Source organism: Piliocolobus tephrosceles, chromosome 20 (genome assembly GCF_002776525.5).
Source record: "Piliocolobus tephrosceles isolate RC106 chromosome 20, ASM277652v3, whole genome shotgun sequence".
In the NCBI taxonomy this organism is placed as follows: Eukaryota; Metazoa; Chordata; class Mammalia; order Primates; family Cercopithecidae; genus Piliocolobus; species Piliocolobus tephrosceles.
The window spans coordinates 17,273,509-17,296,578 of NC_045453.1; the positions used below are offsets into that span (position 1 = coordinate 17,273,509).

The window sequence follows — 23,070 nt, forward strand, 5'->3', positions numbered from 1 at the left end:
TAAAAATACAAAAAAAAAAAAAAAAAAAAAAAAATTAGCTAGGTATGGTGGTGAGCGCCTGTAATTCCAGCTACTCGGGAGGCTGAGGCAGGGAGAATTGCTTGAACCTGGGAGGTGGAGGTTGCAGTGAGCCAAGATTGCACCACTGCACTCCAACCTGGGCGACAGAGCAAGACTCTGTCTCAAAAAAAAAAAAAAAAAAAGTATTGAAACAGACAGATTAGGCTCAATGGCTAAACAAGACCCAGGAAATCTTGGTGGGTTTCCCTGTAACAAAAGTTCCAAGGAAAGTACAATCAGGCAAAGATGTACAGAATGAATGAATTCTAATCCCAGGGATATGGATGGGTTTGTGGGACAGAAGACAGCGACGAGCATCCCATCTCTAAAATGGTTATAATGGTAGAACCCACCTCCTAAGATTGTATGAGATTAAATTTGATGAAAATCCCTTACAGTGCTACCTAGTGCATGTTGAGCACCAGATGATGGGGCAGCGGCTTCACGACAGGTCTAGGGAAGAGCTCTGCCACTGGTTTACACCCCTGGGCCTCACTTTCCCAATCTGTAACATGAGGAAAATGTAAGCAAGATTAGTGTTTTGCAGAAATTATATCATAGGGATGCTTGAGGAGGGTTCTACAATATGTAGTGCAAATATCATTTTCAACATCAAACCTGTAATTTAATAAAAGTAAAAGATCAGTCTGTTAAACTGGAGTGAAATATTATCGTGAGACAGGGCTAGGGTGACCAACTCATCCTCTTTTGGCCAGGACTTGTCTAGTTTTAGCTCTGAAAGTCCTGTGTCCCGAAACTGTTCCTCAGTCTGAGCAGATTAGGATGGTTGGTCACCCCAGCAGGTCAAATGATCGGCTTGCCATACTAATTTTAAAGATAATAAATAGCTAGCTGCCCAACACAGTGGCTCACGCCTGTAATCCCAGCACTTAGGGAGGCTCACTCGGGCGAATCACTTGAGGTCAGGAGTTCGAGATCAGCCTGGCCAACACAGTGAAATCCCATCTCTAATAAAAACACAAAAATTAGCTGGGAGTGGTGGCAGATGCCTGTAATTCTGCCTACTTGGGAGACTGAAGCAGGAGAATCGCTTGATTCTCCGAGATCGTGCCACTGCACTCCAGCCTGGGCAACAGAGTGAGACTCCATCTCACAATAAATAAATAAATAAACAAGCAAGCAAACAAACAATATATGTTGAATACTTATTTTGTGCCAGGCACTGACTTTACAAGTATTAGCTCATTTAATCTTTATAAGAACCCAGAAAGGTAAATGTTAACATCTCTCTTTATACAGTGGCACAGAAAGTTTCAGTAATTGCCTGAGTTCACACCATTCCTGAGTAGTAAAGCCAGGATTTGATTCCAGGCCATCTGGGTCCAGAGTTGCCATATTTAATTTGACCTCTACTATATATTTGAAAATATTTTTATTTTTTATTTTTTGAGATGAAGTTTCGCTCTGTCGCCCAGGCTGGAGTGCAGTGACATGATCTCAGCTCACTGCAACCTCTGCCTCCCAGGCTCAAGCGATTCTTCAGCCTCAGCCTCCCAAGTAGCTGGGATTACAAGCATGCACCATCATGCCCAGCTAATTTTTGTATTTTTAGTAGAGACAGAGTTTCACCATTTTGGCCAGGCTGTTCTCGAACTCCTGACTTCAAGTGATCTGCCCATCTCGGCCTCCTAAAGTGCTGAGATTACAGGTGTGAGCCACCACACCAGGCAAATATATTTTTAAAACATCTCTGGAGACAGTAATAATGTCAATAATGATGATAATAATAATGGAAATATATTTTAAAGCATTTTTGAAATAGTACAAATAATGACAATACATTTTTGAACACTGAAATATGCATCCCAAAGTTTAACACCATGGAGGCCACGTATAAACTAACCTAAGCTGCTTGGTGAGCCCACTGTTGCGCAGACCTTAGAATAAAGCATTATTGGCCACCTCTGCTGAATTAAAGCTAGAATGGAAGACTCAAATGTTTACAGGGCCAGGTGGGTGATGTCAGTGAGTGGTTTTAGAGCAATAGGCAGTGGTGGGGACTGTGGCAAATGGGAATGGAATGCATGAGCTGAGAAGAGGCAGCCAGGACTCAACTCCAGGCACTTGGAATTGGGGACCAGCAATGGCAGATCCTTCAGGAGGAGACAAACATCCATCTTCATCAGCAACTAATTCAATGAAAACAATACAAAAACACAAGGTGTGTGGAACAAAACGTGCCTGTGGGTCAAACCCAGTTCCTGCTCTCCTCCCACCGCTGCTCTGCCCCAATTGAATGGATGCTCAGATTATCAGGAAAGCTGTTAAAAAAACAAAAAACAAAACAAAAAAAACACTGGCCAGACGCGGTGGCTCATGACTATAATCCCAGCACTTTGGGAGGCTGAGGCAGGTCGATCGCGAGGTCGGGAGTTCAACACCAGCCTGGCCAAGATGGTGAAACCCCGTCTCTATTAAAAATACAAAAATTAACCGGGTGTGGTGGTAGGCACCTGTAACCCCAGCTACTTGGGAGGCTGAGGCAGAGAATTGCCTGAACCCGGGAGGTGGAGGTTGCAGTGAGCCAAGATTGCACCACTGCACTCCAGCCCGGGCGACAGAGCAAGACGCTGTCTCAAAAAACAAACAAACAAACAAAAACTATTTGAAACTGTGGCGTATTCATTCAACGGAACACTATACAGCACTAAGAATAAACTCTAGCTATGAAAAATATGGATGAATTTCACAAACATAAGCCAGACACAAAAGACTACATCCTGTGTTATTCCGTTTCTTTAACGTTTAACAGACAAGACTCATCTCTGGTGTCAGGAATCAGGCTTGTGGTTACCCTGGAGAGGGTGCTAGTGAGTGATGGTGAGGGGCAAAGGGAAGACTTCTGGGAGCCTGGCCAGGTTCCATTTCTTCGTCTGGGTCCTGGTGGCATGGAGGTTCTGTTTGCAATGATTCGTTGAGCGGCACACTTGAGTTTTGTGCATTTTTTTGATGTCTGTTTTTTGGTTTTTGTTTTCTTTTGAGTTGGGGTCTTTGTCACCCAGGCTGGAGTGCAGTAGCACCATCACAGCTCACTGCAGCCTCCATCTCCTGAGGCTCAGGCAATCCTCCCACCTCAGCCTCCTGAGTAGCTGGGACTACATACAGGCATGTGCCACCGTGCCTGGCTAATTTATTATTATTATTTATAGAGGCAAGGGGTCTTGCTATGTTGCCCAGGCTAGCCTCCAAATCCTGGGCTCAAGTGATCCTCCCTACTCAGCATCCCAAAGTGTTGAGATTATGGCATTAGCCGTCATGCCCAGCCATATGTGTATTATACTTCAAATTTGATGTAAAATATTTTGAAACACATACACAGAAACCATTACCATTTGGAAATATTTCTCTGGACAAAGCAGGATTGTGTTTGGATAGAATGGAAAACAAATGAGGAAATAATCCATTCCAAGTACAGGAAGCATCTGACGACCCTTTGCTGAACAGGTGATAAGAACACAATTGTCAGGGCTGGGCTCTCCACTGCACTCCAGCCTGGACAAGAGAGCCAAACCCCGTTTCAAAAAAACAAAACAAAACAAAACAAAACAAAACAAAAGTGTCTCCTTGGAGAGGACTTTCTAGGAAGTAACCTTCCCAGTTACTTCCTCTTAGGGTGCCATAACTTCCCCTTAAGAAATGCTGATTGCAGTCTGCAATTCTCTTGTTTATTTGGGGTTTTCTTTTTTCCTTTTTTTTTTTTTTTTTTTTTTTTTTTGAGACAGTATCTTGCACTGTCACCCAGGCTGGAGTGCAGTGGCAAGATCTCGGCTTAGTGCAACCTCTGCCTCCTGGGTTCAAGCGATTCTCCTGCCTCAGCCTCCCAAGTAGCTGGGACGACAGGCGCCTACCACCATGCCTGTCTATTTTTTGAATTTTTAGTAGAGACAGGGTTTCACCATGTTGGCCAGGCTGGTCTTGAACTCCTGACCTTGGGTGATCTGCCTGCCTCGGCCTCCCAAAGTGCTGGGATTACAGACATGAGACACTGTGCCCTGCCCTTTTTTTTCTTTTTTTAGTTTATTGTCTATCTCCCCTTCATGAAGACAATGATTTTGCCTGTCTTATCCATCACCTGCCACATAGCAGGTGGTCACAAAATGTTTATTACATGAGTGAAGAGAAGAAGGGAGGGAGGGAAGGAAGAATATCTGAGTGGATAATTGGGAATTAAAAAGGCAAAGCTGGGGTGGTTGGAAGATGTGAAGAAGACCGATGGGACTAGAGATGAGAGATCAGAGGGTGCAGCAGGCAAGATGATGTCCATTTTACAGATGAGGCATCTGAGGCTCAGGGATGGCAAGGGGCATGACCAAGTCATCCAGTGGGACAGGTCCTAGATGAATCCAGGTTCCAACTCAAGAGTCAATAGAACCTCAGTTACTGAGCACTCATCTGTACTAACGGATGAGGTGAGTACTGTTATTCCTTCCTAAGGCACAGCCAGGCACAGTGGCTCACCGCCTGTTAATCCCAGAATTTTGAAAGGCTGAGATGGGAGGACTGCCTGTGGCCAGGGGTTCAAGACCAGCCTGGGCAACATAGTAAAACCCCCATCTCTACCAAAAAATATTTTTTTAATTAGCTGGGCTCGGTGATGCCCGTCTATAGTCCTAGCTGCTCAGGAGGTTGAGGCAAGAGGAACACTTCAGCCCAGGAGCTCAAGGCTGCAGTGAGCTATGATCAGGCCATTGTACTTCAGCCTGGGCAACAGAGCAAGACTCTGTCTCCTAAAAAAAAGGGGGGGGGGGCAGCGGGGAGCCAGGCTCGTAGCTCGCACCTGTAATCCCAGCACTTTGGGACGCTGAGGCGGGTGGATCACCTAAGGTTGGGAGTTACAGACCAGCCTAACAAACATGGAGAAACCCTGTTTCTACTAAAAATACAAAATTAGCTGGGCATGGTGGCTCATGCCTGTAATCTCGTCTACTGGGGAAGCTGAGGCAGGAGAATCGCTTGAACCCGGGAGGCGGAGGTTGCGGTGAGCTGAGATAGCGCCATTGCACTCCAGCCTGGGCAACAAGAGCGAAACTCCATCTCAAACAAACAAACAAACAAAAAAGGAACTAAGGCACAGAGAGTTTGAGTGACTTGCCTAAGGTCACACAGCTAGGAAGCAGCCAAACCTCAGGACTTTCGTCTATTCTGAATGGCTATTCTCCACCACCCACCCTGCCTTGCTGCTAACTCTCTGCTCGGACCAGCACTGTCTGTGAATTGAAACTCTGACCCTTTCTAGAACTTTGGGCAAAGCCAGGAAATTCCATGAAACCCCTTCAAGGCCTGGGTTCCAGTTCCCCCAACTGCAAACCAAAGGAGAGCAAAACTAGCCCTCCTTGCAAGGTGGCTGTGAGAAAACAGTGATAAAAATTAATTATAGGACTTGTATGTAATAAAAATAATTGCAGGGCTCCTGGTAAACAGCCCGGCTCTAGAGATACAGACTGATGATAACAGGCATTTATTGCCCCGCGGCCCAGCCTTTCTGAGGCTGGGGTGATAGGAGCCTGGTCACGAGGTGGGGGTGGTCACAGGCAGGAGACTCCCAGAAGCCCTTGCCGCAGGGAAGCCTGGGTCTGTCTCCGAAGTGGCCTGCACAGTGATTTCAGGGACGTTTGGAAGGACACTCCCCTAGCCTGACGGGCCACCATTCATTATCCATCTGGTTGGGTCAGATGTCACTTGCTGTTTGCCTTTTTAAAAACCTGCAAACGAGGCCGGGTGTGGTGACTCACACCTGTAATCCCAGCACTTTGGGAGGCCAAGGTGAGCAGATCGCTTGAGGTCAAGGGTTCGAGACCAGCCTGGCCAACATGGTGAAACCCTGTCTCTACTAAAAATACAAAAATTAGCTGGGCATGCTGGTGGGCGCCTGTAATCCCAGCTACTCAGGAGGCTGAGGCAGGAGAATTGCTTGAACTCGGGAGGCGGAGGTTGCAGTGAACCAAGATCGTGCCATTGCACTCCAGCCTGGGCCACAGAGTGAGACTCTGTCTCAAAATAAATAAATAAATAAATATAAAAACCTGTAAATAATGGGCACTTTACAGTGACTTTATTCATTCGTTAATTCTCGAGGCCCCAAGGATAGGCAGGCAGCAGATTTTGGTGGTGGTGGAGGTGGAGCAAGGCCCAGAGGAGACAGCGGTTCATTCTTCCTCTATCCAGTGGATATTTATTAAGGGCCACTCCATACCAGGTGCCTCGCTGGTGGAAGGTAGTGACAGGGACACCAGGGACTTGCCCAGGATCACAGGGGGTCCTAGGGTGGGAGGAAGTCAGGGCTGGTCCCTGGGTCCTCAACACCAAGGACAGTAGTCTCACTGCCACAAAAAAAAGACCAGAGTGGCTTGTACCTTTTGCAAAATGACTCCCTCTTAGGATTCTAGCCTTCCTTGCAGGCGTTCACAGTTAATTCTTAAAGACATAAAAAACCCATATTAGAACTCTAGTAATTTTTTTTAATGAAAATGGAACCTACTTATCACAAAAGCTCGACCAATAAAGAGAAGTACAAATAACTACGTTCAATGGAAATTTTACTACCCAGAGAAAAACACTCTTAGCAGAGGTAGCAGAGCTAAGCGGCCAAGAGCACAGACTCAGACCAAAGTGCCCGGGGCCATGTGCTGGCTTGTAACCTAACCATGCTAGAGTGTAGCCTCTCCTCTGCCTGTTTCTTTACTTGCAAAACTGTATTATGGCAGCACCTGTTGGACATAGGGTATTAAACGTTAGGAGCATGGAACAAGCTAACCATTTGTGGAGTCCTTAGCACAGCACCCAGCAGAGAATAAGTGCTACTTAAAGGGTTGTTCAGTGTATCCCCAGACGGTGCTACATGCAGACATACCACACCTGCTTATGGTCTTAGGACCTGATTTATATCACACACACACACACACATATATACGCACATATATACATATATATACACACACACACATATACACACTAAACAAGATATTCCAGGCACCTTGCCATGTCTATAAGCTTCTTTCTATAAGTAAGAATTTGATTTAGGCTGGAGACAGTGGCTCACACCTGTAATCCCAGCACTTTGGGAGGCCGAGGCAGAAGGATCACGTGAGCCCAGGCGTTTGAGACCAGCCTGGGCAACTTAGTGAGAGCTCGCTAAGGTGTTGCAACATGTAGCTGTAGTCCCAACTACTTGGGAGGCTGAGTTGGGAGGATCACTTGAGCCCGGGAAGTAGAGATTGCAGTGAGCCAAGATTGCGCCACTGCACTGCAGCCTGGGCAACACAGTGAGACTCTATCTCAAAAAAATAAAAAGAACGTACATTTCATATTGGTAGAAACTTTCTGGCTGTTTTCGGTCCTAAAAGAGTACTTGGCACATAATAAATGCGCAAAAAAAATGTTGAATGAATGACTCTAATTTAGTCAATATACATGACAGAGGAATCTGTTACATACTGGGTGTGTGACTTTGAGCAAGGCTTGTCAAGCCTCTGAACTTCAGTCTTCTAGGTTTAACGGGTATGACATAGATAACATGTACTGAGTTAACTCTGTGCTGGGACCAATTTGAAGTAGTTTATATGGAATATCTCCTTTAAACTATACAACAGCATTTGAGGTACTATTCTTAGTCCATATTGATGTTGAATTAGCTGAGGCACAAGGAGATTAAGTAACTTGGCTAAGGTCACAAGTAAAAGGTGGAGCTAAGAGACAAATCCCCCAGGCCTCTGATACCACAGTGCGCCCACTTACCACCACTCTACACTGCTTTTCTAAGATAACCCACCCTTGGCCACCGACAGTAGAAGGAATAAATACATGGTGGTACATTTGTACAATAGAACATTATACAGCAATTGAGTGGCTCATGGGCTGGGAACCACGGCTCATGCCTGTAATTCCAACACTTTGGAAGGTTGAGGCAAATGGATTACTTGAGCTCAAGAGTTTGAGATCAGCTTGGGCAATATAGCAAGACCCTATCTCTAAAAATAAGAAGAAGAAAAGAAGAAGGAGGAGGAGGAGATGACTATACAGTGATTAAGAAGAGCACATTGAGGCCAGGTGCGGTGGCTCATGCCTGTAATCCCAGCACTTTGGGAGGCCAAGGTTGGCGGATCATGAGGTCAGGAGTTTGAGACCAGCCTGGCCACCATGGTGAAACCCTGTCTCTACTAAAGATACAAAAGAAAAATTAGCCAGGCATGGTGGCACATACCTCTAATCCCAGCAACTCAGGAGGCTGAGACAGGAGAATTGCTTGAACCCGGGAGATGGAGATTGCAGTGAGCTGAGATCATGTTACTGCACTCCAGCCTGGGTGACAGGGCAAGACTCCATCTCAAAAAATTAAAAAAAAAATGATATCCTGGATTTTTACGGCAACCCTAAAGTTTGCATATGTATGATTCCATTTATGTGAAGTTCAGAAGTAAGCAAAACGAATAAATGGTAATAGAATCAGGAGCATGGTTGCCTTGGGTGGGAGTAGGAGTGAGTAGAAAGGATATTAGAAAAGCTTCACATCTTGATCCGGATGGAGGTTACCTGTGTGTATACACATGTAACAATTCACCAAGCTGTACACTTAATGTTTTTACCTTTTACAACACTTGTGAATTACAACTCCATAAAAAAATATTTTTAGGCCAGTTGCAGTGGCTCACGTCTATAACCCTAGCACTTCTGGAGGTCAAAGACCAGCTTGGGCAACACGGCAAGACCCTGTCTCTACAGAAAAATTAAAAAATTAGCCAGGTATAGTGGTGCACACCTGTAGTCCTAGCTTCTTGGAAGGCTGAGGCAGGAGGATCGCTTGAGCCCAGGAGATCTAGGCTACTGTGAGCTGCGATTGTGCCACTACACTTCAGCCTGGGCGACAGAGTGAGACCCTGTCTAAAAAAAATTATGTGTATATATATATGTATATGTGTATATATATAAAATACACAAAATTTTAAATCCCACAGAGTGATATGCCCTATTATAAAATCTTTGATAATATTCTCTAACTAATGGGATGTTTGCAAGGTTAAAATGTGATAAAGTTTGTGACTCTCTTGCTATATTTTAGGCTCCTATAGTAAGAGCTCAGTGTTAAATGTAAACGGCATTGTTAAATATAACAGCAGCATTCATATAGCATCGTTATTATCATGGCTTTTTGTATTTATCTCTATTGCCGATAGATTGGAGCGCCCTCGAGTGTTTAATTTATTATAGTACCTCAGTTATTACAAAGAGCACCCTAAACCCAAGTTTGTAGTCTCAACGCCAAAGGGCAATGCTTTTCTTTTCTTTCACTCCAGTGCCACATAAAAAAGGACCAAAACATGACCTCCTGGGAGCAAAGAAACACCAGGTTGCCTAAGGAGAGGTGAACTGGCCCAGGTTGGAAACAGAGCAGGTCAAATCTCCCGCGCTGATCAGTGCTGGGATCGTGCCTGTGAATAGCCACTGCACTCTCCGGTCTCTTAAAAAAAAAAAAAAAGTAGCAAAATTCACATCAGATCAATGGGTCCTAAGGTCAACTCAAGCCCTGCCCATGATCACTCCCTGAAACATGTCAGAAAGAAGGCAGAAGGGAACATGCAGCTCTACCTCCCTTTGATGCAAGCACATTGCAAATATCTCGTTTCACAGGAGCTCACATAATATTTGAAGGTGGCATCATACGGACTACAAAAATGCTTTTGTATGACTATGGTATTATATTATATAGTCACAGCTAGCTTTCAGCGGCGGCTTCCTGTGTGCCAGGTACCCTACTAGGCACTAGATGTCTGTGGTTAGCTTTGATCTTTAAAATGACCTGGGAGGAATATATTCTTTTGTAGCCTGCTTTTTTCCCTTCAGCAGTACACTTTGGGCATCTTTCCATGTCAATAAATAGAGCTGGGTCGGAAGTACCCGATTCAAAGGCTGAGAAACTTAAACAGTCAGCAGCCACTGCCCAGGTGAAGATCAATAATAGTTAACATTTATTGAGTGCTTTATTACACACCAGGCCCTCCACTCATTGTTTAAGGTGAACTCTCTCGCATTTGATCCTTGAGGCAATCCCAAGGTAGCTTCTATTATTATTCAGATGGAGAATCTGAAGCCCAGAGAAGCAAAGGAACACAGTCGAGGTCAGACAGCTGGTGTTTAATGGCAGAGGTGGGATTCAAACCCAGGTCCCTCTGATTCAGGCGCTGGGCTCTCAGCCAGCACATTTTGAGGACAACATGGAGGAGGATGCAAGGGGAGTCTTCCAAGTGGGGAAAGGATCCACTGACAAAGGCTGAAGACAGGCAGGAGGGTGGTGTGGGCCCAAGCCACTATCCTCCATGGAAGTGACAGTAAGGCTTCCTGGAGGTGATACTTTATTGGTGTCTCCAGCCAATAAAGGAGGTCTTTTTATAACTTACCAGTTCCTGGGCGTATGTCCAGTGAGACATACGTGGATTCAAATCCTCATTGTGCCGCTCTAGTTTAAAAAAAAAAAAAAAAATCAGCATTATGACCGGACCTACAGTATTTTGCGTCTATAATTCCAACACTTTGGGAGGCCAAGGCAGGCGGATCACCTGAGGTCAGGAGTTCGAGACCAGACTGGCCAACATGGTGAAACCCCATCTCCACTAAAAATACAAAAATTAGCTGGGTGTGGTGGTGCACGCCCGTAATCCCAGCTACTCGGGAGGCTGAGGCAGAAGAATCGTTTGAACCCAGAAGGTGGAGATTGCAGTGAGCCAAGAACGTGCCACTGCATTCCAGCCTGGGTTACAAAGCGAGACTCAGTCTCAAAAATAAAAATAAAAATAAAAACTAAACAGCACTGTTGAGATATAATTGATGTTCAATAAATTATACATACTGAAATTGAATAATTTGATGAGTTTCAACATATGTACATACCCAAGGAACCATCACCACCATCAAGATGCCAAGTGTTTCAGTTGCTTCCAAAAGCTACCTCATGCTGGCTTATAAGTCATCCCCCATTCATCCCACCACCCCATTCCCAGGTAACCATCATCACTATAGGCTGCTTTCTTTCACTATAGATGGCTTTACATTTCCTGGGATTTTATGAAACGAAATCATGCTATATGTACTCTTTATTCAATTTTTTTTTTTTTTTTTTTTTTTTTTTGGATACAGAGCCTCTCTCTGTTGCCCAGGCTGGGAGTGCAGTGGTGAAAACTTGGCTCACTGAAACCTCTGCCCCTGCGGGGGTTCAAGCAATTCTCCTGCCTCAGCCTCACTAGTAGCTGGCATCACAGGTGTGCGCTACCATACCTGGATAATTTTCTTTTTTTTTTTTTTTTTTTTTGTATTTTTAGTAGAGACGAGGTTTCACCATGGTCAGGCTGGTCTTGAACTCCTGACCTCAGATAATCCACCCACCTCGGCCTCCCAAAGTGCTGGGATTATAGGCATGAGCCACTGCACCTGGCCAATATGTACTCTTTCTGTCTGACTTCTCTCATTCAGCATAATTATTTTGTCATTTATCCATGCTATTGCACGTATCAATAATTTGTCTTTTTTTATTGCTAAGTAGGATGGAGATGTAGATGCACATATATCAGATTGCTGCAAAAGTAATGGCGGTTTTGACTGTTACTTTTTTTTTTTTTTGAGACACGGTCTTGCTCTGTTGCCCACACTGGAGTGCAGTGGCGCGATCTCAGCTCACTGCAACCTCTGCATCCAGGTTCAAGCGATTCTCCTGCCTCAGCCTCCTGAGTAGCTGGGACTACAGGCATGCACCACCACGCTCGGCTAATTTTTGTATTTTTAGTAGAGACAGGGTTTCACCATGTTGGCCAGGCTGGTCTCGAACTCCTTGCCTCAAGTGATCCGCCTGCCTGGGCCTCTCAAAGTGCTGGGATTATAGGCATGAGCCACCATGCCCGGCCATTTTGCCATTACTTTTGATGGCAAAATTACTTTTGCACCAACCTAATAGATCTCTCAGGTGAAGCATGGTGGCTCACACCTGTAATCCCAACACTTTGGGAGACTGAGACGAGCAGATCACTTGAGCCCAGGAGTTTGAGACCAGCCTGGGCCACATAGCGAAACCCTGTCGCTACTAAACACCAAAAAATTAGCCAAGCATGGTGGCGTGTGCCTGTCTGTAGTCTCAGCTACTCAGGAGGCTGAGGTGGGAGAATCACTTGAGCCCTGAGGTCGAGCTGCAGTGAGCCGTGATTGCACCACTGCACTCCACTTCGTCTCCAACAAACAACAAAGAAAGATACAGATGCCACAGTTTCTTTACCCATGCTCCTGGGCATGTCATTGTTTCCTCCAGTTTTTGACTATTACAAATAAAACTGCTATGAACATTCATGTACATGTCTTTGAATGGACAAATGCTTTCATTACCCAGGAATACAACTGCTCGTCACATAAGCGTATGTTTAACTTTTTAAGAAACTGCAAACTACTTCCCAGCCTGGCCTTTTTAATTGTAATCATTTTAGATGCACTCATTTTTTTTTAACCTGTGGATCTAATAGCTGGTTTTTTAGACTGTCCGGGCCTCAGTTTTTTCATGTGTAAAATGGAGATAATTGGCCAGGTGCGGTGGCTCATGCCTGTAATCCCAGCACTTTAGGAGGCCGAGGCAGGCAGATCATTTGAAATCAGGAGTTCGAGACCAGCCTGGACAACATGGTGAAACCCCATCTCTACTAAAAATACAAAAATTAGCTGGGCATGGTGGTGCACACCTGTAGTCCTAGCTACTCAGGAGGCTGAAGCAGGAGAATAGCACGAACCCGGGAGGCGGAGGTTGCAGTGAGCCAACATCGTGCCACTGTACTCCAGCCCAGCGACAGAGCGAGACTCTGTCTCAAAAAAAAAAAAAAAAAAAGGAGATAATTATATCAGCTTTGACAGGTAGTGAAGACAGAGTGAACTAGCACATGAGCACATATGCAGCACGTAGAACAGAGACTGGGATATAGTAAGGGTTCCATAAGGGGTGGGTTGTTGTTGTTGTTGTTGTTTTTGAGATGGAGTCTTGTGCAGTGTTACAATGTCAGTTCACTGCAACCTCCGCCTCCCAGGTTCAAGTGATTCTCCTGCCTCAGCCTCTCGAGTAGCTGGGATTACAGGCACACACCACCACGCCTGGCTAATTTTTGTATTTTTAGTGGAGACTAGGTTTCACCATGTTAGCCAGGCTGGTTTCGAACTCCCGACATCTGGTGATCTACCTGCTTTGACCTCCCAAAGTGCTGGATTACAGGAGTGAGCCACCACGCCCAGCCAAGGGAGATTATTTTATTACAATTGAACCACAGCCATCCTATGATCTGGCCACTTACCCCAGGATACAGTATCCTCAACTAGAGGGCAAAAAGCCACTTTCTTTGCACTTAGTCGGTGCCGTTAGCCTGGAGGAATAACAATAGCACCATCGATTGTGCCAGGCGCTATCCTAGGTACTTTTGTATGCTGAATCCTTGCAAAGCCCTGTGAGGTGGGTCAGTGTTTGCCTTCTGTATCACAGATGAGAAAACTGGGATGTAGTAACCAGTCATTGGCCAAGGTCACACAGCAGTGAAGTAATGGTACTGTGAATTGAATCTACGTAGTTTGATTTAGGATCTAGAAGTTTCACTAATGGATTACCTAGCTCAGAGCTAGTGAAACAGCCCAGTCACAACAGCACCTCCTGATGCCCAGAATCATCTTCAGCTCCTCAAAGAGCCTGAGGCAAAGATTAGGTACTGTGTGATTTATTTATTTACTTATTTTTTTTTAATTTTTTTTTTTTTTTTTTGAGACGGAGTCTCTCTCTGTCGCCCAGGCTGGAGTGCAGTGGCGCGATCTCGGCTCACTGCAAGCTCCGCCTCCCGGGTTTCCGCCATTCTCCTGCCTCAGCCTCCCGAGTAGCTGGGACTACAGGCCCCCGCCATCTCGCCCGGTTAGTTTTTTGTATTTTTTAGTAGAGACGGGGTTTCACCGTATTAGCCAGGATGGTCTCGATCTCCTGACCTCGTGATCCACCCGTCTCGGCCTCCCAAAGTGCTGGGATTACAGGCTTGAGCCACCGCGCCCGGCCAGTACTGTGTGATTTATAAAGGAAAGAATCTGTAAGGGATGAAGAGAAGCAAGACAGGGAGGGAAACAAGCAAAGATGTGGTCTCAGGTAAAATCTAGCAAAAAGGCTGGCTTTGTGTATCTCTGTACGAGTCAGCTGTTGGCTACCAGCAACCCTGTGGGTGAGGGGAATAAACTCCAGGGTGAGGTGATTCCTGAGATGGCAGTTCTCAGTAGAAATGGAAATAGTAAGCCATTAGAAGCCAACAACTGAAGCTTCTGGGGAGATGGTATTGGTGTGCTAGCCCATGAAGGGCTCAAGAGGTTCCCAGAGGCACCCTTCTTGCCTGCCTAATGAACCAAGTTCTAGAACATTCTGGAACATTCACTTCCTAGACTTGTTTTGGAGAATCCTCCTTCTCGGCCAGGCGCGGTGGTTCAAGTCTGTAATCCCAGCACTTTGGGAGGCCGAGATGGGCGGATCACGAGGTCAGGAGATCGAGACCATCCTGGCTAACACGGTGAAACCTCGTCTCTACTAAAATAATGCAAAAAAACTAGCCGGGCGAGGTGGCAGGCGCCTGTAGTCCCAGCTACTCGGGAGGCTGAGGCAGGAGAATGGCGTAAACCCAGGAGGCGGAGCTTGCAGTGAGCTGAGATCCGGCCACTGCACTCCAGCCTGGGCGACAGAGCTAGACTCCCGTCTCAAAAAAAAAAAAAAAAAGAATCCTCCTTCTCACTGAGACCAGGATGTTGAAGAAATCTGGCCTGTGACATAATCAAAGCACACCTTTATTTTTCTCTCCCAGTGTCCATTCTAAGATGTATTTGGTGGAGAAACATTTTCCCTGCCACTGAGTGAAATCTCCCCCTTACTCTTCTGCTCGTTCTGAGGAAACAGGTAATTCTATGGTCACTTTAGGTCACAAACACACTCAATTTAGAAATGAGAATGTCGGCCGGGCGCAGTGGCTCAAGCCTGTAATCGCAGCACTTTGGGAGGCCGAGACGGGCGGATCACGAGGTCAGGAGATCGAGACCATCCTGGCTAACACGGTGAAACCCCGTCTCTACTAAAAAATACAAAAAAACTAGCCGGGCGAGGTGGCGGGCGCCTGTAGTCCCAGCTACTCGGGAGGCTGAGGCAGGAGAATGGCGTAAACCCGGCAGGCAGAGCTTGCAGTGAGCTGAGATCCGGCCACTGCACTCCAGCCCAGGCCACAGAGCAAGACTCCATCTCAAAAAAAAAAAAAAAAAAAAAAATAGAAATGAGAATGTCCAGTGAAGCTTCTAACCAAAATTCCCAATTTGATTTAGGTTTAAACCTTCTCCCCTTGTTCTCAGGCCTGCTGCAGGGAGGCGGTGTGGGTGGCTCCTCTATCTCTCCTTCCCTCATCTACACGTGGGGTACAGTGGGGGGTGCTGGAGATGGCAAGGGGAGAGAAAGGGTCTCCCTTGAGCTGCAACCATCCTGGCTGGCTTCAAGCTGCCCCTTTCTGTCGTGGGCCCCATGGAGACGACCACTGTCACAGGGGCCCTCTCACTCTTGACCTTGCTGGATGCACCTCTCCTCATAGGAGTCCCTTGCAAGTCATTCATCAGCCCTTAGGAACCCAACATCCAACTCAAGCTTCTTGCTGCTGCCACACTTCTGCCCCTCCAGGAGGCTCTAGGGGACTGGACCCAAGAGGACCCCTTGCAGGTGCTCTCTGCCAACGCTGGTTCACGGGAAATACTCCAGCCAGCAGCCTGTGCCCTGAAAGTCCTGGGAATGTGGCTGACCTTAGCACACCCACACTGTGGCTCCTGTACCAATTCAGCCAGGCAGCCTGTTTCTCTCAGTCTCTAGATGCCCATGCCCACATGGGACCACTGGGCCCGCTCATAATGGCCACACATTAATCTCTACAAATAGTAGGCCCTCTCATGGAAGAGCCCTCATGACCCCATTCCACTCTTCCAAGAAGATGGCCACCAAAGAACTCTTTGCCTCCTCTTCCCATCCTAGGAGAATGTGGGGGATATAGGGGTAATAATAAATGTAGGGGTTTTGGGTAGTCACGGCCAAATTTTAGCAGCTGTGGGTTTTGACTGGGCTCTTAAAAAACAGTTACTGGTTGTCACAGCAGAGCTTTCTAGAAACATCTTACGAGTCATGTCCACCATCCCAAGCTTCCGTTTTTTTCATGTCCTTACTGGGGTGACAACACCTTACTGGGGTTTGTTGTGAGGGCTGAGTGAAGTAGTGAATTTGTGGAGCTGACACTCCAGGATTCCACAATCACAGACCTGCAAATTCCATCTCCGTGGGACCATTTACAAGTGATGTGGCTTCTCTGAGTCTGTTTACTCCTTTGTCAAATGGAAGAGCCTCTACTCCATCGCATCTCTGTAAGGTTAGTTAAGTGAATACATATGACATGCTTAGCACGGGACCTGGCACCTGGTAAGAACTCAGTCCATGCTAGGTGCTATTAATACAATGGTGGGTGGCTGGTACTAATGAAGGGCATGTGGGACCTCCACCCCTTCCATTTTTCTCACTATTCCAGGCCCTGTTTTGGAAATGCTTCAGCCAGGCTGGGATCCAGGGCCCCTGGGAACAGAGAGGACATGCTGTACCTCCAAGCAGCCATGCTGACTCAGGTTGGGAAATCAATGTGTGACCACGAAAACACAGCCAGGTTCTTCCCACTTCTGGGAAATCCGCACAGCCAACCCACGGGCATCTCTTTACCCCATCCCGAGAGGTGGCCAGCTCCGTTCTAGGTCCTGATTGGGCGGCTTGTGAGCACAAGGCTGGCACACTAAGAAAAAGGAGTCTCTTGCCCCTTAGGGAACCCCAGGCCCAGGGGTCACAAGCTTTGCACGACCCTCTGATTGGGGTCAAACATGTCTGGTGTTTGCCAAGCCTCTGACTTCCCCCAGCCCACATCTGGACACTTCTCAAGCCAAGCCAGGCTCCGGACCACTGGTTGGGCAACCCATGACCTCAAACTGGGTCAGATCCATCAGATGAGCATCTGTTTAAGAGTATAGGACATTTCGTTCTTTAGAATCCCAAGGGTCAGAGTATGAACCCTCCCCGTCCCCGATTCAAACTCCTCCCCCACCACTTACTGCCATTTATTTACTCTGTTACTTTGAGCAAGCTTTCCAGCTCTCTGAGTTCTAGTTTTCCTATCCACCAAATGCAGACTAACAAGTACCTCCACCTTCCAGGGTTGATGTGAGATTCAGGTAGTGAATGTCAAAGGATGGCACACACATTAGCAGGCACTCCAAAAGGGGGAGTTATTATTGCAAACAGGGCACTAGACACCAAGTGAAAAACAGTATGGTACATATGCTACAGTGGATGAGAGGGAGGAGCTGAGAGCCAGACTGCTTGGGTTCCAAACCTGCTAGTCAGGTGTGGTGGCTCATGCCTGTAATCCTAGCACTTTGCGAGGTCAAGGCGGGTGGATCACTTGAGGCCAGGAGTTTGAGACCAACCTGTCCAATATGGCGAAACCCCATCTCTACTCAAAATACAAATAAAATTAGCTGGGCGTGATGGCGTGCACCTGTAATCCCAGCTACTGGGGAAGCTGAGGCAGGAGAATCGCCTGAACCCAGGAGGCAGAGGTTGCAGTGAGCCAAGACTGTGCCACTGCACTCCAGCCTGGGCCACAGAGTGAGACGCTGCCTCAAAACAAGATAATACAAAACAAAACGGGCTGCCCTGCCACCTCCTGTGTGGCCACGGGGAATCTCTCTAAGCCTCAGTTTTCTTCTCTGTAAAATGGGAATAATCATAATACAGTTATGAGGATTCAATTAGATTAGTTGCACTGGAAACAGTGCCTGGCACATAGTATTACCTAATAACCGTTAACGATTTTTAATTTTAATTTTTCCAGTCTCTGCCCCAGTTGGGAAGCACAAGCTGTTTTTAATTAGCCACACAAGTTAGCAATGTCAGTAACGGTGCTGAAATCACACAGGTCAGAGTTTTGAACAAAATTCACCTGGAAGTCATATTTAGTGAGCATCTACCTACCTACCTGGTGCTAACAGAAGCCATACATTTAGATACATGTATATGCACATGTGTACACTCATATGCACACACACATACTGTGAAGTAGGTATTGTTGTCTCCATTTTTTAAAACCTTTACATTATAGAGCAAAACAGATGCAGAAAATCACACAAATTAAATTTGTAGCAGCCAGATGCAGTGGCTCACACCTGTAATCCCAGCACTTTGAGAAGCCGAGGTGAGTAGATTGCTTGAGCCCAGGAGTTTGAGATCAACCTGGGCAACATGGCAAAACCTGAAACCCCATCTCTACGAAAAATACATAAATTAGCCGGGCATGGTGTCATGTACCTGTAGCCCCAGTTACTCAGGAGGCTGAAGTAGGAGGATTCCTTGAGTCTGGGGGGGTCTGAGGCTACAGTGAGCTGAGATTACACTGCTGTACTCCACTCCGGGCAACAAAGAGAGACCCTATATCAAAAAAAAAAAATTGTAGCTTAGTGAGTTATATTAAGACAAACACCCTGTAACCACCACCCAGGTCAAGAAACAGAATTTTTCAGCCACCTCAGGGTTCCCCTCCCCACCTCACCAGGTACTCCATACCAATCACAGCCCCTCCCCCCAAAATAATCACTAATCCGACTATTAATTACTTCCTTGCGTTTCTTCATGGCTTACTCATCTGAGTGTGCATCCCTAGATGTTATTGTTTAGTTGTGTCCACTTTTTATTTTTATTTATTTATTTTTTGTTGACATGGAGTCTCATTCAACTGCCCAGGCGGTGACACGATCTCGGCTCACTGCAACCACCGTCTCCCGGGTTCAAGAGATTCTCCCGTCTCAGCCTCCCCAGTAGCTGGGATTACAGGCACCCACGATCATGCCCAGCTAATTTTTGTATTTTAGTGGAGATGGGTTTCACCACGTTGGCCAGGCTGGTCTTGAACTCCTGACCTCAGGTGATCCACCTGCCTCGGCCTCCCAAAGTGCTGGGATTACAGGCGTGAGCCACCACACCTGGCCATGTCCATTTTTTAAAAGCCTCTTTTGTGTGTGTGTGTGTGTGTGTGTGTGTGTGTGTGTTTTGTTTTGTTTTTTAGGAGACAAGGTCTCACTCTGTCTTGCAGGAGGGAGTGCACCGGTGCAACCTTGGCTCACTGCAGCCTTGAACACCCCAGGCTCAGGTGATCCTCTTACCTCAGCCTCCAGAGTAGCCAGGACTACAGGCATGTGCCACCACACCTGGCTAATTTTTGTATTTTTTTGTAGAGACAGGGTTTTACCATGTTGCCTAGGCTGGTCTTGAACTCCTGGCCTCAAAAGATCCTCCCATTTAGGTCTCCCAAAGTGCTGGAACTACTGGTGTGAGCCACAGTGCCCAGCCAAAAGCCTCTTTTATTAATCCAAAAGCCTCTTTTTAAAAACAGTCTACAGGTTCTCCCTTCCATCCCTTTCTCTTCCTTGAAGTTTATCTGTTGAATTCAGGTTGTTTTACGTGTAGTTTCTCAAAGTCTGAATTTTGTCAACTGCATCCTCATAGTACAATATAACACGGCCCTCTGGCCTCTGCATTGCCTGCAAATTAGCAGCTGGATCAGACTCAGGGTCCATCTTTTTGGCATGATTATAGCTGGTGCTGGACTCCTTTCCAAGCAGCTCCTACAAGGCTGGAGTTTGCTCCTTTTTTGATGTTAGCTGCCATTGTGGACAATGGCTGGATACATTCATTCACTGTAAATAATAAAATGGCAATATTGCGTCATTTTGTTTTCATGTATTAGCGGTAGTAATTTTATAGGAAGCTTCTTCCCTTTATCTATTATTTGGTTCCCCAGTGCTACAGTTCATTTAGGAAAGGCAGGAGAATGACTAGATTCTTTATTTACCCAGTGTTCAAGAATGCAATTTATTTCCATGCCATCATCAGAAGGTGATTGATTTGCTGGATATCATTATGAACCCAGGGTTTTAAACATATTTGATGAGTTTCAATCAACTTCAAGGATTATCTTTGTTGCAGCTAACATTGTTTCATCTGCAGGCTGGCTTCTAAGTCCTTTTGGTGTGACCCTGGCAGCCTTTGATAGCTTCCTTGTTAACTGACATGACAAGATATTTCAGGCTCATTTTGTATATCTCCTGCTACAGATCTGGAATGAGTAATTTCTTCAAGAACTCTTTTTATTTTTATTAATCAAAACTATTATCTGGGTGCAAGATATGCTCATTGCTACAAGATGACCATGGTTTAAGTCTTTTTTAGTAGCTAGAACTAGGTATTGTATATATGAATACATGCATATACATTTCCTTTAAAAGTAGTCTCAAGTTCACATTGATATATCCAATGTAAATAGAGTTGTATAGGATGTTTATGGAACCTATTCTGTATTACATCTGTAGTTCCTTTCTTCCACACTTGGAATCTTTCGTTTTCAAGGATACAGGGGCTGATATACTGGAAAGATGCTATAATTACTGGTTAAAATGACTCAATAATTCACAGGGGTTAAAAACTCCTTTAAACCTTAGGCTGTGTGGCAAACATCTTACATTCGCCCACTACTGGAGTTGGCAAAACGCTTTCCAGTTTCAGCCACTGGTTTCCCAGCAACACGTGAATACATGTTGCAATTTTAGCACTCTCCATGTCTCAGGTCCCTCAGACACCTTGCTGCTTCCCTTCTGTTTCCACTGCACAGAGATGCCAATGGCATGCAGGCCTTGTAGCTGTTGGTGATTTGTCCCCACTTGTGTTTTGGAATTCATGAAGATGCCTTGTCACACTTAGTTTTGTTGTAAACATGTTTATGAATTTTTTTCTATTTTTGATTGGGGGTTGGGGGAGATTCAAATCTATGCTAGGCATTATTGCCTCCATCTTACCAGAATTCCCCGGTTGGTATTATTTTCACAGATGAGGAAACTGAACCCCAGGGGAAATGTGATTTGCCCAAGATCACACAGCCAGTGACAGCACAGAAATGTATGTGAGGTCACCTGCTTTCATGCAAGGTACAGAGAAGATAACTGATATGGACCACTCCCTCCTCATCTTCCTCCCTATTTCCACTGGTCAGTGTCTTTACAGGATTCTGGGGGGTTTGGGAGGCGATTTTTTTGTTTGTTTTTTGAGGTGGAGTCTTCCTCTGTTGCTTAGGCTGGAGTACAGTGGCATGATCTCGGTTCACTGCAACCTCCACCTGCCGGATTCAAATGATTCTCCTGCTTCAGCCTCCCGAGTAGCTGGGATTACAAGCACCCACCAGCACACCCAGCTAATTTTTGTACTTTTAGGAGAGATGGGGTTTCACTATGTTGGCCAGGCTGGTCTCGAAATCCTGGCCTCAAGTCATCCTCCTGCCTCGGCCTCCAAAAGTGCTGGGATTACAGGTGTGAGCCACCTTGCCTGGCCCCATGATTCTGTTATTGACAATCAAATGAGATTATCCATGCAAAGAGCTCATCACTGTACCAATGAAAGCATTCAATAACTGGTAACAGTTAGTACAGGATTTTACGGTTGATGAAACCAAGGGTTGGAGAGACAGATAATTGTTCCACTGTTTCACAGCTGGTAAGTGACACAGGCTTTCTCAGGTCTGTCTGACCAGAACCTAACATTCTTTCTCCCACACTAGTGGTTCTTCATTTGGAGCAGCTTTGTCTCCCAGGTGGTATTTGGCAATGTCTGGAGATATCTTTGGTTTTCATCACTGTGAATGTGGAGTGCTACTGTCATCTAGTGGGTAAAGCCTAGGAATGACATTAAACATCCTACAGGACCACATCTCTCCCACGCCCCCGAAAAAAAGACTTTTCCAGCTCCAAATGTCAATAGTGCTAAGGTTGAGAAATTATGCCCTATACTGTGGTGCCATCCTAAATAAGCCTTACCAGGCCAGGCATGGTGGCTCACGCCTGTAATCCCAGCACTTTGGGAGGCTGAGGCAGGCAGATCATCTGAGGTCAGGAGTTCGAGACTAGCCTGGCCAACATGGTGAAACCTGTCTCTACTAAAAATACAAAAATTAGCCAGGCACAGTGATGCATACGTTTAGCCCCAGCTACTAGGGAAGCTGAGGCAGGAGAATTGCTGGAACCCAGGGGGTACAGGTTGCAGTGAGTCAAGGTTGCACCACTGCACTCCAGCCTGGGTGACAGAGTGGGACTCTGTCTCAAAAAAATAAAAATAAAAATAAATAAAAATATATAAGTCTTACCTTAGAACCAATACTAAGGCTGGTCCTAGGAGATTTTCTGAGCTCAGAATCACAGGCCCTGAACATAGACAGCTCAGGCATATCTAGCCTCCTCCAGCATGTACGCAATGCAGTGTCAAGATTTTTTTCTTCAGAGGCTGGATGAAACTAGGAGAACAAGATTTTTGGAACCTTCCAAACCAAGACACAGGGCAAGCTGCCCCCGGTGATCTTTCTGCTTGAGAGTGGGTGATCATCACCGATAAACAGACATTTCATGATACAATGTGCCAGAACTCTGCACGTGCCATTCTTTTTTTTTTTTTTTTTTTTTTTTGAGACAGAGTCTCGCTCTGTCTCCCAGGCTGTAGTGCAGTGGCATGATCTTTGCTCACTGCAACCTCTGCCCCCCAGGTACAAGCTATTTTCCTGCCTCAACCTCCTGAGTAGCTGGGAATACAGGCGTGCGCCACCACACCCAGGTAGGATTTTTTGTGTTTTTAGTAGAGACGGGGTTTCACCCTGTTGGCCAGGCTGGTCCTGAACTCCTAGCCTCAGGTGGTCTGCCCGCCTCGGCCTCCCAAAGTCCTGGGGTTACAGATGTGAGTCACCGTGCTTGACCTGCACATGCCGTTCTATGACATCCTCCTAAGGATCCTTCTAAACAAGGGCCATATTCCCATTTTATACATAAGGAAATGAGTCTTTTCAAGAGGTTGTTCAGACCCCATAA

The 23,070-nt window shown here is 46.0% G+C and overlaps 1 protein-coding gene across 1 annotated transcript in view; it reads right to left on the minus strand.

The window, feature by feature from the left end:
* Window positions 1–23,070, minus strand: part of LOC111553257 — a 29,559-nt gene that overhangs the window by 2,922 nt on the left and 3,567 nt on the right. The window contains exon 2 of the mRNA XM_023227934.1: window positions 10,473–10,531. Coding sequence (XP_023083702.1) covers window positions 10,473–10,531 — 59 coding nt within the window. The remainder of the gene's footprint in view (window positions 1–10,472; window positions 10,532–23,070) is intronic.